We start from the raw sequence: 18,066 nt of genomic DNA, 5'->3' as shown, positions 1-18,066 counted from the left end.
GGGACAGAATCAAGGACATACTCTTTGCTTACTCCGCGGTGCTAGCAGTGCGTGCTCGCTTTTACTGGTGGGGGCCGCCCGTTGTCGACCCTTCGTCGGAAGCCGCATCCTCTTCTTCTGCAGCGCCCTCAACAGACAGCACCGCCGGCGTCCGAGCTCGAATGTTGCGCTTCCTCGCTCTCTTCGACAGAAGGGTTCCGTTCCGCCACGCTTTATGCCATATCTCGAAGCACGACATGGCTGCTCCGTTGTGCTTGTGGCGAACTTTATCGCAGAGGAACACGCGCCAAGCCATCGGCTTCTTCGAGGAGGTCTTCAACTTGCAGTCGCTGCAATAGAGCGACGAGTCGCCGCCTTTTGCGTCATCGGTGCCCTTCAGCAACGAGCACACCTTGCAAGCTCGCGTCCGCCGCTTTCGGCCTGCTTGGCTGTTGCCTGGGCGCCACTCGTCATTTGGAACAGGAACATGTCCTCCATTTCGTGGCTGCGCTGGGGCCTTCGACGGCGTTGCTTGGGCGTCCTCAGCACTTAACACCCCCTCCCAGTCGTCCTCCGTCAGCTGACAGAGTTCCAAGTGCAGCTTCTTCAGGAACTTGACGTGGCTCATCTTCTTCAATCCGTCCGCCGCTCGCCGCGCGTTGTACACAATGTAGGCGTTGATTATAGCGAGATCTACGAGCCCCAAGAAAAGAGACTTGTAATACTTCTTGTATTTGATGGCAAGCTGCAATGAATACCTGTTTGGCATGTACATACACGATTAGCATATTTGATAAGATGTACATACAGGATATCAGTAGTTGCCGCTGCAGACGAAGTTGATCGTGCACGTCCACGCCGCCCATTAGTGTTTGGTAATCCTTCAGCACTCGTGGACAAGCAACATCGGATTGTTGGCCAGATAGTTTGTCACACACAGGTCTCGGGCAGTGATGTCTTCAGTCTTTTGGAGCTCTTCTCTTATCTGGTCTTGTGTCTTCGGCTTGAAGTCGGGGTGCTTCTTCTTGCGGGCTTCCTGCTTAGCGCATTTGCCTTCAATCCTTTCCTCCATCTTCTCCCTAAAGTAGCCGTTGCTCGTAGTTGCTATGTCCTCCCAAAGCGTTGGCTGAGCAAAGAAAAAGAACGCACCAGACGGTGTAGATGCAGCTATCAACGGTCGAGAAGTAGGTCCATATTCTCCATCATACAGCCTAGGGTAGTATGTCTGCATTGAGTTGGCTGGGCGGGGCTCGTATGGCTCCATGAGATAGTCGTACGGGGTTTGCTGGATGAGCGGCTTCCGGCCACGTTTGGTAATCGTCTCGAGCAGCTCCTTGGGCACATTACTACCAGCAAGCTGATCAGCACCTCCGGCAGCTATAAGGAGCTCCGGGTCAAACATGATAGCTGGGTCGTACCGCAGTTCTGGTTGTGCAGGGCCGTCCTCGTCAAGATTCACACACGGTTCGCCGTCTTCAGTAAGCGCATCATCACCCCAGCCAGTGCCTTCGTCGTTTTCACCGACCGAGTCGAGTGTTGAGTACTTCACATGGCCGTCTGTTTCGCTCTCTGTCGGTTTGTTAGCATGTATATACATATTAGCAACGTCACTTATCGTGTATATACATCTTCGGCTCACCTCGCTCAACCTCAACTTCTTCTTTCATTTCCTCATCAAGTATGATCGCTCGTTCATCGAAGCGAGGAGTAACATCACTCTCAGCAACAGTCGCGACTGCACCAACGAATTCGTCGTCCAAGCGGCGGCGGGTTTGAAGCGATGCGGCTACACGATAACAAAGAAATACAAGATAATTAGACACACTGAGCCTCAATAACGTGTATGCACAGCGTCATACCGTGTAAGCTCGTCCGGGAAGAATCATCGCCCGAGCTGGACTCGTCCCCGTCATTGTTACAGGATATGTCACGCGGTGATACGCCAGAGAAAGCTTCGTCACGAGCAGCCAGAGGTGTCATCGTTGCTGCATCTCCATCAGGCTCCGCCGAATCAGTACAAGATTCTAGCGTAGTACAGGTTAAGCGATAATCAAAACATGTATCATACAATGCCGTTGTCGGACCTTCGCTGGCTTCAGAGCTGCTTGCTTCGACGCTTGCCCGCCGCTGTTGCTTGCTTCTTTTGATCCGCTTTCGTTTCCCGGTGCTTCTCCTGGACTTTTTCGGGGGTGGGCTTTTCGTGTTGGTCGCCGTGGTTGCTGAAGTATCACTCGAGCCGTGAGGAAGTCCCGTGGGTGAAGCAACATCTTGGGCCTTTGCAGCTAGTTCTAGGACATGCACGACAGGGAGGACGTTAGGAAGCGCTGTAACATGCAGGGCCGCGCAAACTTACCCCAGTCAATACGGTCGAGATAATTCATTAGTTCCTCCTCGCCCACGACGTAGTCCTGCCCGCGCACGCCCCCCTTCTTCTTCTTCCCAGACACGACGCACGTGAAGCTGTCCGATAAGCCGGTGGCCTTGCTGCTTCTCCAGCCAGCTTTGGTGAGCTGGCGCCATCGTGCCTGAAATGCCATCTCTGCTGCAGCCGACGATTCTGAAACTGAGGGAGACAAATGAGTGGCGGCTGAACTCACCTCTGAGAAGAAATAAAGATGAGCATGCACCATCACTGTACCTGTTGTTTCTTATACTTGAAGTTCGTACTATCTATGCCAAACCGTAGTACTCGTCGGGAGGGAAAGGGTACGCCACCTACCCCACATTGACTTAAAATTTGTATACGGGCTTACTAATTTCAAGTCAAAAATCCTTAACGTGGACCGTACACGTTAAGGATTTTCTGGTAACATGTACGGTCCAGGCTGTCGCGTTTAAGGGGTTAAATGTGCCCAAAGACGCACGCAGTTCGCCGGCGTCAATGGACTATACTGCCATAGCCACGCCAAGACCAGCCAAAGCGGGGAAGTTATCCGATAGCGATATTTCAATCCCAATGACCCAGCCAACCGAGAGAAACTTCATTCCCGTCACACTAGCGTTCCGGGACTTGTGGTACTCAGTGCCAGACCCAACGCACCCCAAAGCCACCATCGACCTGCTCAAGGGCGTCAGCGGTTTCGCGCTGCCCGGCACTATCACCGCACTCATGGGGTCCTCCGGAGCAGGTAAGATCACGCTCATGGACGTCATTGCAGGATGCAAGCCTGGATGTGAAATCCGTGGCGACATCATGCTCAATGGACACCCGGCCACCGATCTTGCTATCCGGCGCGCTACGGGGTACTGCGAGCAGATGGACATTGTCGCGTTGGGCCCGAAGAGTGTTTGTCGCTGAAGTGTGTGCGAGTGTTGGTCCTGTCGAGAAGCGCGGTAGTTGTGGTCGATGTGCGGGGTAGACGGTTTATTTAATACTGAATTGCTACTGCTAGCCTAACATGCATGCCTCGCTGTGCTCCTACGCGAGCACAGGGCTCTCTTCGCATATTTCTGGGGTTTTCCTTGACTATGTGCTACCCTGCGTCTTTTTGTTTTCTTTTCATTTTTTTCCTACAAAATGCATGTTCACTGTTTCTTTTTCATGTTTTTTTCCCTACAAAATGCATGTTCACTGTGACGGCTGACCCTCTCGGGTAGTTGTCACAGGAACTTCAAGCCTCTGGCCCCGAGCAAGCAAAGCAGATCCTTTGGGCCGCATCGCTCTGGCTTGCTTGCTCAGCAGGCCAGAGGTGGGCCTGGCATCTCCCCCTGGTTGACTTCGCGTTGGCGGAGTCGATACTCATCCCGGAGTTGACGCCAATGCGAAACGTGCTTGATCTGCGCTTCGCTTTCCCAGGTTGCATCATGCTCCGGCAACCCATGCCACTTCACGAGCCATTGACATTTGCGATGTCTAGTTCGTTTCTTGAGCAGCTTCTCCACTGTAACGGGGTTACACGTACAAGTGGCTGCAAGCCACTTGTGAATTTAACAGATAGGTTATCTGTTAAACGTTTTGGATACTTCCTCACATTGGTGTAAGACACACCGATGGATACATTGAAGTGGACCACCACAGTGAGTGGTCCACACACACCCAAAAGATCCTATTGGTAGAAAGCAGCATCTTTCTACCAATCAGAGACATGCATATTAGCGGGGCTCTGACAGCCAGCCGCTGCCAACCCTTTCATAGATGATAAACAGTTTTTAGCAGATTTTAGAGGAAGATCAATTTACAAACAATACAGTTCTCATTTTACCTAATCTAAGTCCTTTTGTTACTTAACTTATATTTGTGTATTCAAATATAATTAACCTAAGTAATTACTAAGTACTTACGCTTCCTCATACACGTTGCGCAACGTGTAAGCTAAAGTAGTGAGTCAAGTTAGACCCACTACACCTGGTAGCACTTTGTAGTCCGTCCAACGACCGACTGCTTGACGTTCGTACGCGGCGTACGAACGCGGAGCCGAGAACCACATGAGCACGGAGGTGCCCATGGAGAACTCCAACACGCCTGCAACGCATGTTGCACGCGCTGACTGCCCCCACCTGTCTGACCCAGAGTGGGAGGCCCTCCAACGACTGTCAACAGTCATTGGAGAAGCGGCGATAGCTACAATGCTGCGTACGCTATCGCCGACGGAGCAACATGGTGTTGCTCTGGGCTTCATCATGAAGGAGCAGCGTGATGCTGCTTCCTCAGTGACGGCGTCGTCAGGGACGACACCGCGTGCTCAACCATTAAAGTTGAGCGTAAGCAATTATGTGGGAAGAGAGGGCGAGCCTCTCCTCCGATGGCTTGTCGAACTCGACACAGCCATAGCGGCTCGACGCATCGTCGACCCGCTGTCGAAGGTCGCGTTCGCCATGTCCTGCCTTGGCGGACGCGCAAGGAGTTGGGCGTATGGACGCCGACTCTCCGATCCTACGTGCTTCAGCACGTACGAAGTGTTCAAAGAGGAGCTCAAACAAGCGTTTGAGCCCCCGCAAACGAGTTCCGGTCGAGGGCGGAGTTCCTCGACCTTCAGCAGGGTAAGCATGACGTTCATGCTTACGCGCAGCGCGCACGGTATTTGGTATCAAATATCGTGACTAACCCGATTGACGAGGCGACCAAGGTCGTCACGTTCATGAAGGGCTTAGAGATGGGCCTGTGAAGACCTATCTCTTCCGAGAGTACCCGAGTACTCTCGAAGCTGCAATCACTCTTGCCATGCAAGAAGAGTTTAGCCTGCGGCAGGCTAAACTCCATGTAAACGTACCGAGGCCGCAACCGCGCCCGGTAGCGAGGACGGGAGGTCCGGAGCCAATGGACCTCTCGAACGCAACAACTGCTGGTTACCAGCAGCAGGGAGGTAACGTGCGATGCTTCCGTTGCGGAAGGATCGGTCACTTTGCACGGGAGTGCACAGCTCCCATGCCCCCTGGAGGTGGCCGTCGTGGCGATGCTAGGCATCGCCGCGGACCAACAAAAAACGCGAACATCCAGTAGGCGCGGGGCGCCCTACTGGTAATGCAGTCGCGCGTGCCGACATCGGGCACGCGACACTGAGGACTGCAGCCCCCAGTGAGACCAGCTCTCACTGCAAGAAACAAGATGACAGGCCAAACCTAGTCATCTTGAAGGTTTACTCGAAGAGAGCGAGTGACTCTCTTCGAGCATTGGTAGACTCAGGCGCGTCGAACAACTTTGTTCGACTACGAAGCCTGTCAAGACTTGACTTCGAGGAGGTAGATACACCTCGAAGTCTTCTGGAGGTACGACTGGCAACAGGTGCCATCGTGAAGACCGAGAAGCGCGTCGTGAACGTGCGCTTCTCGTACAAACAACGAGTGTTTGTCGAACACTTTATCGTCCTGGACCTGGACGATAAATTCGACGTAGTAATGGGCATGCCGTGGCTTGCACGGCATGATCCGGTAATAGACTGGAAGAAGCGCACGCTCGTGCGCTTCGGACGCGATAGCGGAACAGAGAGCGATGGCCCTGTTACCGCAGCGCGCGCACAAGTGAAACCCACGTCGGCAATGCTGCCGACGTCGGAAGAAAAAGATGTGTTGGTTCCGGGAACCAACACCCACGTTCAAGCGTGTAAGGGACAGTCCCTGACCCGAAGCGGTCAGGTCGACAACGACGCGTCGGCTCCGGGAGCCGACGCACCCTCGGTCATGAGGGCTCCGCCAATGATTGGCGTCGAGGTGACGAAGGCGTGTCAACTCCGGGAGTTGACGCTGCAAACAGTGCGGACGGTTGCAAACGTACCGCACTGACGCAATTTAACATGCTGTCGTGCAGCCGGGCTGCACGACGAAGCGCTATGCGATCAAGCCGGGCTTGATATCGCGCGCCCGCAGACAGGGTCTGCCGGCGAAGGACATTACCGTGCAGCCGGGCTGCACGAAGAAAAATGCGGTCAAGCCGGGCTTGATACCGCGCGCCCGCGGACAGGGTCCGCCGGCGAACGACTGTCCACGGCCGGGCCTGGACAAGAAGAACAACTGTGCGGAGCCGGGCTCCGCACAACAAGAAGACGGCGCAAGCGAAAACGCTGCGCAAGTCTCGGTCCGGGACCGAGACGCAACAAGAGCAGTCTGCTGGGCAGACTGCGGCGGTGACGCCGAATGTCAAGACGCTAAGCGTCTTGACGCGCACCGATACTGGATTCCAGTATCGTGACATGGAACTCGCTAGTCCTCCGACGACGGCGTCGGAGTTGACTTCGCTTCCAGCCATGAGCTGGAAGCGCTTCACGCGCGACTTGCACGATGGACGCATCGAGCAAGTCTGCGTTCTTCGGACAGCGAAAGAACGACGAGCGAGAGCGAAGAGCTGAGGCAGTTCTTCATGGGAAGTACCACTGAGAGTGAAGACACTCTCAGTGCGAAGACGAAGCGAGAGCGCTTCGAGGAACAAGGTTGGGACTCGCTGAAGTCGAGTCCCTATTACGAATTATTGAGGGAGTACAAAGACGTACTCCCGGAAGACATTCCTGCGGAGCTTCCGCAGGATAAGGGCATTCAGCACGAGATTGATCTCGTGCCGGGCACGAAATACTGTGTCACGCGGCAGTGGCCACTGCCGCGAGAGCAAGTGAAAGCGATCGACGACTTCTTTGAAAGTCGTCGTAAAGCAGGACAAGTGCGGGAATCAAAGTCCCCGCACAGTGCTCCGACGTTCTGTGTCAAAAAGCCACAGGGCGGATGGCGCATCGTTCATGCCTACAACAAGCTGAACGATGCGACGGTACCGGCGCAGACGCCGATACCACGAAAAGATGTTATCATCGATTCGATGGCCGGGAGCACCGTTTACAGTGCTCTCGACTTGCGAGATGGATTTTATCAAATCCTAATGCGTGAGAGCGATATCCCTCTCACGGCAGTGAGCACGCCAAGCGGCATGCTCTGGGAATGGCTAGTAATGCCACAGGGGCTTAAAAATGCCCCTGCGACTTTCAACAGGTGCGTGACGCACTTGTTGCGCTCGGTGCGCGACTTCGCACCGAGCTACTTCGATGATGTATTCATCCACAGCCGGGCTGTGGACGGGAAGACTCGACGTAGAGATGCACAGGGTGCATCTCCGGCATACTTGAGCTTATGCGAAAGCATAAGCTCTACGCAAACCTGAAGAAGTGTATCTTCGGGGCGAGCGAGATACCCGTCCTCGGGTGTCTCGTAGGGAAGAATGGTGTCCGCCCTGACCCAGAAAAGGTCAGAGTGATTAACGAATGGCCAACGCCTTCAAGTGTCAAGGAACTGAGGCAGTTCCTTGGCCACGTACTTGTGCAAGTACGTGGAGGACTATGCGGGCAAGATCCGCCCGCTGTCACAGCTTCTTAAGAAAGAAGCTGTGTGGAATTGGACACCCGATTGCCAAAAGGCATTCGATACAGTCAAGCGGGGCTTGACTGAGGCGCCGATCTTGGCAGTGGCTGACCAAGATCGCCCATTTCACGTAGTGTGTGACGCATCCGATTTCGCGATCGGATGCGCGTTATGCAGCACGATCACGAGGGCCGTGATCGTGTCGTCTACCAATCGCGTCAGCTGAAGCCAGCTGAGCGCAACTATCCGGTGCATGACAAGGAACTCCTTGCCATGAAGTATGCACTCGCAAAGTTCCGAGTGTATTTGCTTGGAAGTAGACCATTTGTGGTCTACACCGACCATGCTTCACTGCGCACCGCAGTGAAGTCGCCACACATTTCACAAAGAATGGCGAGATGGCTCTCATTCTTTGCGGAGTATAACTTCCGGGTCGAATACAAACCCGGAAGATTGAACGTGGTGGCCGACGCGTTATCACGTCGGCCAGACTATGCAGAAGCTGTTGACGTCAATGCCATTGACGCCATGCGATCGAGCAAACCCACATCATCTCTGTTGGATGATGTGAAGGCCGCGTACGCGCACGACGCGGACGCGAAGCTCTTGCTGGCCTATGGCACAGCGCCTTCTGACAAGTCCCGTCAGAAGCTGCCCAAGCACCTTCGAGCGCGTGCACACCGCTTTCGTGTGCACGACGGACTGCTACTCTACAACGCAGTCGACGACAACGCGGATCGCGTTGTCGTGCCAAATGACCATGACCTGCGACTCAGGATCATGTACGAGTATCATGATGCCCCGACTGCGGGACATCTCGGACGTGAGAAGACTTACGTCCTTCTCACGCGCGACTTCTACTGGCACCACCAGTATAGAGTGGGTGCGCAAGTACATCCGTGCTTGCGAGGTATGCCAACGCGTGAAGCCTGCGCCATTCGCGCAGGCTCCACTGTAATCACTACCGACTCCGTCGGAGTGTTGGAAGTCCATGTCTTTGGACTTCATCTTTGGTCTTCCCCGGACAGCGGAGGGAACACCGGTGTTGTGGTCTTTGTAGACCGTTTCAGCAAGATGGTACATCTTGCTGCGGTGCCAGCAGAGGTGACCGCGAAGCAGACAGCCCGTCTGCTCGTCGACATGGTGTTCAAACACCATGGCATGCCGTCCGACATCGTGTCGGACAGAGACCCGCGCTTCACAGCGCATCTGTGGCAAGAAGTGTTTACACTTCTTGGGAGCCAGCTTTCCATGTCGACTGCGGATCATCCGCAGACGGACGGTCAAACCGAGCGCGTGAATCGCGTGCTCGTCGATATGTTAAAGAGCTACGCTCACTCGTTCCAATACTGGAGCGAGTGTTTATCGATGGCAGAGTTTGCCATCAATAACTCAGTGCATGCCTCGACCGGGCATACACCGTTCTACGTGAATGCCATGCGGCATCCACGCCTCCCGAGTTTACTCGGAGTGATGGCTCCCACTTTAAGTGGGGGAGGATCTACGACTGCAATACAGCAGCCGCAGAAAACCGCTGACACTTGCACAGTGTCAGCTGCAACAATGGACAAACCACATGAGTCTGCGCAGGGCGCAGACTCCCTAACAACATGACCAACGACCACGGGTCTGCGCAGGGCGCAGACACCGCAAGAAACCACGCAGAGGCCGGGCCTCTAGCGGAGAGCGAGCTGAATGACTTCAGCTCGGATGCAATCAGTTTCATCACCAAAAGACAAGCCGTGATTCGGTTTGTCCAAGACACAATAGCAGCTTCTGTTGATCAACAGAAGCTGAACGCAGACAATGCGGGCAGAGGCAACACAAATGAATTTAAAGTTGGTTCATTAGTTTTGTTAGCTACACAAAACCTGCCTAGACATGCAGTTTCGGATTTCGGAGCAAGCAAGCTTGCTCCGCGCTTCATCGGGCCGTTCACTGTGTTGGCACGGCACGGCAACGCATACACGCTAGACATACCGTCTAGCATGCGCCTCCATCCGACCTTTTACGTCGGACGGCTGAAGCCATACCGGCAGCACGAGCCATCTAGCTCGGCTGACCCGAAGCCTCGGCAGGAGCCGAGGCAGCAGCGGAGACTTGGCCTCGGCGACGAGCAACCTCTCCTCCAGCGCGCGGACGCGCTGGAGCAACCCTTCATCTGGGTCCCCAGCTCGACCTGGATATTCGAGGCGGTCTGCGAGACCGCCGCGACTTGGGCCTTCTGGTTCGCCAGCTCCTGTTTTAGGGCGGCGAACTCAGCGCCTACAGACGCTCCACGACGGTCACCCGGTCGTGGAGAGGCGCATACTGATCAGCCCGGGGCTGATCATACCCGGGGCGTGTTCCCACCCCCGCCACCGCCGATCCGTGACGCCCGCGGCTCAACCCGCTGGATTGTTGAGCGGATTGTTGACCACAGTATCCCGAAAACGAACCCTCAAGGGGCTCGTTTTCGTATTCGTTGGAGAGGATTTCCTCCCCATCGAGATACATGGGAGCCGCGGAACGTCTTGCTGGAGGACGTTCCGGAAATGGTGAGGGCGTACGAAGAGCAGTACGCGCTGGCACAGCGGAGGTAGAGCGAGCGCTGCGATCATCGCCAGCGCCCGAACCCTCACGTGCTAAGAACTTAGCACGGAGCTCTTTGAGACTCTCGGGCACACGGAACGACGTGTACCCGTTCAGGTCGCGGTCGCTCAAGCGGACCGCGCCTGGGAAGCACTTCGTGCACTGAAAGCCCTCGGGCACAGCGCACGGCACATTTGCCTCCTCAGCAGCAACATGAAGTTGCTCCAGCTTTCCACGCTTCGAGTACGTCTCGAAGCGATCACGCGCTTGCTTAATCCGATCACGGTAAGCACTCGGCCTCTTGTTGAAGTTCTCAACAAAGGCGTTCCAGCTTTGACAAAGTGCCTGCCATTCGGGCACTTTGCTGCGAGAAGAGGTCTTCTTGCTTTGAAACCATCGGAGCTCATGAAAGAGTCCGATGTAGTAATCGCGCCTTTGATGCGTTTCCGCATCAAAGTGCAGCTCGGCAGCCACAGCGTCATCTTTGATGGCGCTGCATACGTACAGCGGCACCTCATTCGGAGGTACCGAGTTCCCAAACCGGTCCGCGATCTCGGACGCGGACGGCATCCATGGATCGCGCGCTGCAGGCGCAGCGCGCGGAGAGCCTTGAGCTTTAACATCACGCGCTGCAGCAGCAGCGCGCGGAGTACTGAGAGCCCCAGCTGAAGCGAGTGGGGTATCACTCTCAGTACGCGAACGCTTCGAACTCGAAGCGTCCGATTCGTCCCCTTCACGCGGGCGAATGTTCTTGGCATGAGGGTCGAGCGATTCGCTCGACACTGATTCTTTGCGCTTAGAGGGCGAGTCCTCCTCGCCCTCCATGTCTTCATCGTCGTCGTCGAAGTCGACGACGTCACCGTACTTCGCCTTCTGGCGTTCGAAGTAGTCGTCGATGGAGAGATGACTCCCCATCGACTTTGCGGACTTCTTCTGAGGCGCGCTCATCGTTGAATGAGCGCGGATTTCTTCTCCAAACGCGGAGAATTGACGAATGGTCAATTCCAAAGATTGACGTGCGGAGACCCCGCGCGTCTAACCTTAAGGGGGGGATGGTGTAACGGGGTTACACGTACAAGTGGCTGCAAGCCACTTGTGAATTTAACAGATAGGTTATCTGTTAAACGTTTTGGATACTTCCTCACATTGGTGTAAGACACACCGATGGATACATTGAAGTGGACCACCACAGTGAGTGGTCCACACACACCCAAAAGATCCTATTGGTAGAAAGCAGCATCTTTCTACCAATCAGAGACATGCATATTAGCGGGGCTCTGACAGCCAGCCGCTGCCAACCCTTTCATAGATGATAAACAGTTTTTAGCAGATTTTAGAGGAAGATCAATTTACAAACAATACAGTTCTCATTTTACCTAATCTAAGTCACTTGGAATCCTTTTGTTACTTAACTTATATTTGTGTATTCAAATATAATTAACCTAAGTAATTACTAAGTACTTACGCTTCCTCATACACGTTGCGCAACGTGTAAGCTAAAGTAGTGAGTCAAGTTAGACCCACTACATCCACAATGTAGAGTTCTTCCCCAGTGTCCTCGTCCAAGATTAGAGGTACAGCCTTCGGAATCGGTCGATTCGGAAAATCCTCACGATTCGTTTGGTAATGGGTCAGCAACTCCACGTTGAATGTCGGATTAAGACGTTTCATCGTGCGCGGAAGTATCAACTTCGCCACGTTGTCGTTCACCATACGTTCAATCACGAACGGTCCAACCTTCTTAGCCGCTAATTCCGCTTTCTTCAATTCCGTGTTCTTGTTTACGGTTTTCAGCGGTAAGTTCATCGTGTCGAGCAGCACGAAGTCACCTCTTTTAAAGACAACTTGTCTGCGCTTGCGATCGTAGTACTCCTTTTGTCTTGCTTGAGCTTCTTCCAAATTCTTCTGAGCACGTTCTACGATCTCCTGTCGCTCCTTCGCAAAGTTCTTCGCGAACTCCGCGAGCGTCACATCATTCTCCGATTGCAGCAGGTCTTTCATCTCCTCTGCCACAATGTTTGACACCTTACGTCCTGTGTCAAGTTCGAATGGCGCGAACTTCGTAGACGCGTTGACGAGGGTCGAATGCGCATATTCGATAGTCCCTAGGTGCTTAACCCAATCGTCACCGTGATACGAGATCATACATCTCAATGCATCTTCGAGCACGAGGTTCCGGCGCTCTGTCTGGCCATCTGCCTGAGCTCGGTGCGCAGTTGTCATGCTGAGTTTGATACCCATCAACTTCATCAATGACTTCCAGAAGTCCGAGATGAACTTCGAGTCGCGATCACTGATGATGACCTTCGGCAATCCGTGATGCCGAACAACTGCATCAAAGAACGCTTTTGCCGTGTCCTTCGCGTCAGCTGTCGAATACGTTAGTGTAAATTCGCTCGCTTGGACAACTTGTCCACTGCAACTAGTATTGCATCAAACCCTTCCGACACTATCAAACCCGTGATGAAATCCATTGACACCACTTCCCAGCATTCCTTTGGCACTGGTATCGGCATCAGTAGTCCTTTTTTCTTCTGGCTGCTGGACTTCCATCGTGCACAAGTCTCACATGTGGGAACGTATTCCCTTACGTCGCGGTCCATAGTCGGCCAGTAGTACCATTGCGCTGCTTTCAGGTACGTACGTCGACTTCCAGGTTGCGCGGACGTCTTTCCATCATGAAATTCGATCATGACATTTGTGCGAAGCTCTTTTACCTTCGGCACACAAAGTCGGTAGACAGTTTCGCCTTTCGTCTGTTTGAAAAACAGAAGCCCATTGTGCTTGACGAACTTCTCCTTTCCTGCTCCATTAGACCACTGTTGCTTGAAAGCAGGGTCTGATTCGTATCCTTCCTGAAACGCTCTTTTCGTCTCAGGGGCCAAGTGCGGACTTACAAAATGATAGTCGACGCTGTTGACTTGCTGCTCTGCTACACCAATCGGGCGACCCTCCCCCCGTAAGTCGACATCGTCGAGTAACAGGTGAGTATCATCCGTTGACAAGTTGCGCAACACTGCGGACTTAGTACGGTGGTCATGAACTGGTGCGGCATTCTTCGCGCATTCGTCGTCGCAGTCATGAACCGTATACGTCACATCCGGAAGAGGTGCCTCTTTCTCCTCTTCGTCTTCCAGTCCACCCGGTGGAGGCCGTGAGAGCGCATCCGCTACAACGTTCATCTTACCTCGCACATGATGCAAAGTAAATGTGTATTGCGAAAAGTGCGTCAAAAAGCGAGCCATCTTTGGTGACACTCGTGGGTAATGCAGCATCCACGAACACGCTGCGTTATCCCTATAGACGTCGAATGGGCGTCCATGCAGATAGTGTCTCCACTTCTCCGTAGCCACTTTGATAGCTGGTTGCTCCTTCTCATGCGTAGGGCATCCACACTCACGTTTATCCAACTTCTTCGAAGAGAAGGCAATCGGATGATCTGCTCCGTCAAACTTCTGTGACAGAACTCCACCAATACAATGTCCTGACGCGTCCGTCGTCACGATAAACGGTCGCTCAAAGTCCGGCAACTTCAGTGTAGGCGCTTGCTACAGTGCGAGCTTGCGATGCAATACGCGTCCTCCACAGGCTTCGTCCAATTCCATGGGACATCTCCCTTCGTCAAATCCCTCAACAGACGAGCAATCTCGGCAAAATCACAGATAAATCTGCAATAATATCCTGCCAAACCCAAGAAACTCATCAACTCCTTTCGATTCGTCGGAGTCGGATACTTGGCTATCGCTCCCGTTTTACGCGGATCAACGCTTACTCCTGCCTGCGAGACAACATGTCCTAGGAAAGCCACTTCGGACTGACCAAACGAACACTTTGCCATGTGCGCAAAAAGCTTTTCGCGACGCAGTACCATACAAACTGCACGCAGATGCTCCACATGCTCCTCCATACTCTTCGAGAAGACGCAGATGTCATCGAGATACACGACAACAAATTCGTACTTGTCGAACAGCTTGTGCATGAGCCTGGGCCATGTCCCTGGCATTCCAGCCACTCCCATGGGCGCTACACACCACTGATACGTTTCCTTGTGTGTTTGAAACGCAGTGTACGGACGACTTGACTTCACCACCAGCATTTGATGATATCCCTGCGCAAGGTCGATCAACGTGTAGATGACACAGCCTACCATCTTATCGAACAACTCATCGACTAATGGCAACGGGATCTTGGCAATGATAGTCACGCTGTTGAGATAGCGGTAGTCGAACACCCAACGCAACGGAATCTTCAAATTGCCGCTACGCAACCATTCAGCCCTTTTTGGCATTTGACCTGTGACTGGGTCCTTCTTCGGGACAGCAAAGATGTTCGAAACTCACGGCGAGTTCGACACTTCAATCGATCCATTCTTCAACTTGTCTTCGACAAATTCTTCGAAAGCATCCTGTTCCATCTTTGACATGCGGAACGGTGCACGATAGCTTGGTTGAGCTCCTTTCTTCAACGTCACTTCAAAGTCGATTTCACGCATCGGAGGCAATCCGTCTGGTAATTGCTCCGGAAACACATCCTTGAACTCCTTACCGACTACGTTGAAGATCGGTACTGGAATTCCTTCTGTAGTGGGTCTAACTCGACTCACTACTTTTGCTTACACGTTGCGCTACGTGTATGAGGAAGTGTAAGTACTTAGTAATTACTTGAGTTAATTGTATTTGAATACACAAATATAATTTAACTTAGATAAGACCCCAAGTAGCTTCGTTAAGGTAAAATGAGAACTGTATTGTTTGTAAATTGATCTTCCTCTAAAATCTGCTAAAAACTGTTTATCATCTATGAAAGGGTTGGCAGCGGCTGGCTGTCAGAGCCCCGCCAATAGGCGGGTCTCGAATTGGTAGAAAGATGCTGCTTTCTACAAATAGGATCTTTGGGTAGGTGTGGACCACTGATTGTGGTGGCCCACTTCAATGTATCCATTGGTGTGACTTACACCAAGGTGAGGAAGTATCTAAAACTTTTAACAGATAGGATATCTGTTAAAATCACAAGTGGCTTGTAGCCACTTGTGCGTGTAACCCCGTTACACCATCACCCGTTAAGGTTCGACGCGCGGGGTCCCCGCACGTCAATCTCTGAATTGACCATTCGTCAATTCTCCGCGTTTGGAGAAGAAACCCGCGCTCGTTCAACGATAAGCACGCCCCAAGAGAAGAAGAACCCGAAGTCGATGGAGCGTCATCTCTCCATCGATGACTACGTCGAGCGCCAGAAGGCGAAGTATGGCGACGTCGTCGTCGAAGACGACGATGATGAAGATATGGAGGGCGAGGAGGACTCGTCCTCAAAGCGCAAAGACTCAGTGTTGAGCGAGTCGCTCGACCCCCACGCTAAGAACGTTCGCCCGCGTGAGGGGGACAAATCGGACGCTTTGAGTTCGAAGCGTTCGCGTACTGAGAGTGATACCTCACTCGCTTCCGCTGGGGCTCTCAGTTCTCCGCGCGCTGTAACTGTAGCGCGTGATTCCAAAGCTCAAGGATCTCTGCAGGCGCAGCGCCCGATCCGTGGATGCCGTCCGCGTCCGAGATCTCGGACCGGTATGGGAACTCGGTACCTCCGAATGAGGTGCTGCTGTACGTATGCAGCGCCATCAAGGATGACGCTGTGGCTGCCGAGCTGCACTTTGATGCGGAAACGTATCAAAGGCGCGATTATTACATCGGACTCTTTCATGAGCTCCGATGGTTTCAAAGCAAGAAAACATCTTCTCGCAGCAAAGTGCCCGAGTGACAGGCACTTTGTCAAAATTGGAATGCTTTTGTTGAGAACTTCAACAAGAAGGCGAGTGCTTACCGTGACCGGATTAAGCAAGCGCGTGATCGCTTCGAGACGTACTCGAAGCGTGGAAAGTTGGAGCAACTCCATGTTGCTGCGGAGGAGGCTAATGTGCCGTGCGTTGTGCCCGAGGGCTTTCAGTGCACGAAGTGCTTCCCAGGCGCGGTCCGCTTGAGCGACCGCGACCTGAACGGGTACACATCGTTCCGTGTGCTCGAGAGTCTTAAAGAGCTCCGTGCTAAGTTCTTAGCACGTGAGGGTTCGGGCGCTAGCGATGACCGCAGCGTTCGCACTACTTCCGCTGCGCCAGCGCGTACTGCTCCTCGTACGCCCTCCCCATTTCCGGAACGTCCTCCAGCAAGACGTTCCGCGGCTCCCATGTATCTTGATGGGGAGGAAATCTTATCCAACGAATACGAAAACGATCCCCCTGAGGGTTCGTTTTCGGGATACTATGGTCAACAATCCGCTCAACAATCCAGCGGGTTGAGCCGCGGGCGTCACGGATCGGCGGTGGCGGGGGTGGGAACACGCCCCGGGTATGATCAGCTCCGGGCTGATCAGTATGCGCCTCTCCACGCCCGGGTGACCGCCGTGGAGCGTCTGCAGGGCGCTGAGTTCGCCGCCCTGAAGCAGGAGCTGGCGAACCAGAAGGCCCAGGTCGCGGCGGTTTCGCAGACCACCTCAAATCTCCAGGTCGAGTTGGGGACCCAGATGAAGGGGTTGCGCCAGCGCGTCCGCGCGCTGGAGGAGAGGTTGCTCGTCGCCGAGGCCAAGGCTACCGCTTCTGCCTCGGCTCCTGCCGAGGCTTCGGGTCAACCGAGCTAGATGGCTCGTGCTGCAGGTATGGCTTCAGCCGTCCGACGTAAAAGGTCGGATGGAGGCGCATGCTAGACGATATGTCTAGCGTGTAAGCGTTGCCGTGCCGTGCCAACACAGTAAACGGCCCGATGAAGCGCGGTGCAAGCATGCTTGCTCCGAAGTCCGAAACTGCATGTTTAGGCAGGTTTTGCGTAGCTAACAAAACCAATGAACTAACTTTGAATTCATTTGGGTTGCCTCTGCCCACATTGTCTGCGTTCAGCTTCTGTTGGTCAACAGAAGCTGCTATTGCATATTGGACAAACCGAATTACGGCTTGTCATTTGGTGATGAAGTTGATTGCATCCGAGCTGAAGTCATTCCGCTCGCTCTCCGCTAGAGGCCCGGCCTCTGCGTGGTGCCGCACTTCCAAGTCGCGCTGTCCCCTCAGGCGTTCACGCTCCAATGCATCCAGACGCTCCCGGGCCAGAAACTCGCGCTGCTCCTGTTCCATACGGGCTTGCCACTCTTGCTGTTGTCGCAAGACATTCAGCTCGATTTGGGCAGGCCCAGACCTCGCGGACACGGAAGAAGCTGACCCAAGACGCCTGGATTCACCCGATCGACTGGAGGCGGCCGACATCCTGGATTTCGCCGAGCGTCGAGAGGGCACCTCGCTCTTAGAGCTTCGGTGTTGACTCCGCTCATCACCGCTGACGTCGCCAGTGCCGACGGGCTCGGAGGAAGCTGGAATCCTGGGTGCGTAGCGCTTTGGAATCCTGACGTCGGGGTCAGAGTGCACGGACGGGGCCGTGACACATAGCGGCCCCAGATTTTCGCTGACGACGAACCGTCACTGGTTTGACTTGGAGTCTATATTGAGTTGTGATTGGTGGAGAGAGAGGATGCGGCGCGGCCGTACCCGTGTGACATGAGTGGCGACAGGGATGGGGCGTGTTCTTGTGGATGGAATCCCGCGCCTGACCGCAGATGGGCCCAACCGGCTGGAAGTGTGAAATCCTGGGCGTGCACACCCAGGATTCAACAAGTACATTCAGTCCAGCCACCGGACTTTCCCTTACGACGAGTGCCTAAAGGCTGGCGGAAAGTGTAACGGGGTTACACGTACAAGTGGCTGCAAGC

At 53.9% G+C, this 18,066-nt stretch overlaps 2 protein-coding genes across 2 annotated transcripts; one reads left to right on the top strand and one right to left on the bottom strand.

The window, feature by feature from the left end:
• Positions 1 to 61: 61 nt before the first annotated feature.
• On the bottom strand, positions 62 to 2,516 carry IUM83_15677 (Pol protein; the record flags this gene model as incomplete). The annotated part of the gene is made up of 4 exons (XM_067940511.1): positions 62 to 737; positions 918 to 1,548; positions 1,619 to 1,765; positions 2,333 to 2,516. The coding sequence occupies 4 exons, from the start codon at positions 2,514 to 2,516 to the stop codon at positions 62 to 64; spliced, it is 1,638 nt and encodes a 545-aa protein (XP_067790666.1).
• A 419-nt stretch (positions 2,517 to 2,935) lies between these two features.
• On the top strand, positions 2,936 to 3,277 carry IUM83_15676 (pleiotropic drug resistance protein ABC superfamily; the record flags this gene model as incomplete). The annotated part of the gene is made up of 1 exon (XM_067940510.1): positions 2,936 to 3,277. One exon carries the CDS (start codon positions 2,936 to 2,938, stop codon positions 3,275 to 3,277), a length of 342 nt encoding a protein of 113 aa, XP_067790587.1.
• Between the last annotated feature and the right edge of the window lie 14,789 nt (positions 3,278 to 18,066).

This window comes from Phytophthora cinnamomi (genome assembly GCF_018691715.1).
Source record: "Phytophthora cinnamomi strain GKB4 chromosome Unknown Contig45, whole genome shotgun sequence".
Taxonomy (NCBI): Eukaryota; Oomycota; class Peronosporomycetes; order Peronosporales; family Peronosporaceae; genus Phytophthora; species Phytophthora cinnamomi.
Note: the sequence above shows the minus strand (reverse complement) of the source record. Positions and strands in the feature narration are given on the sequence as shown.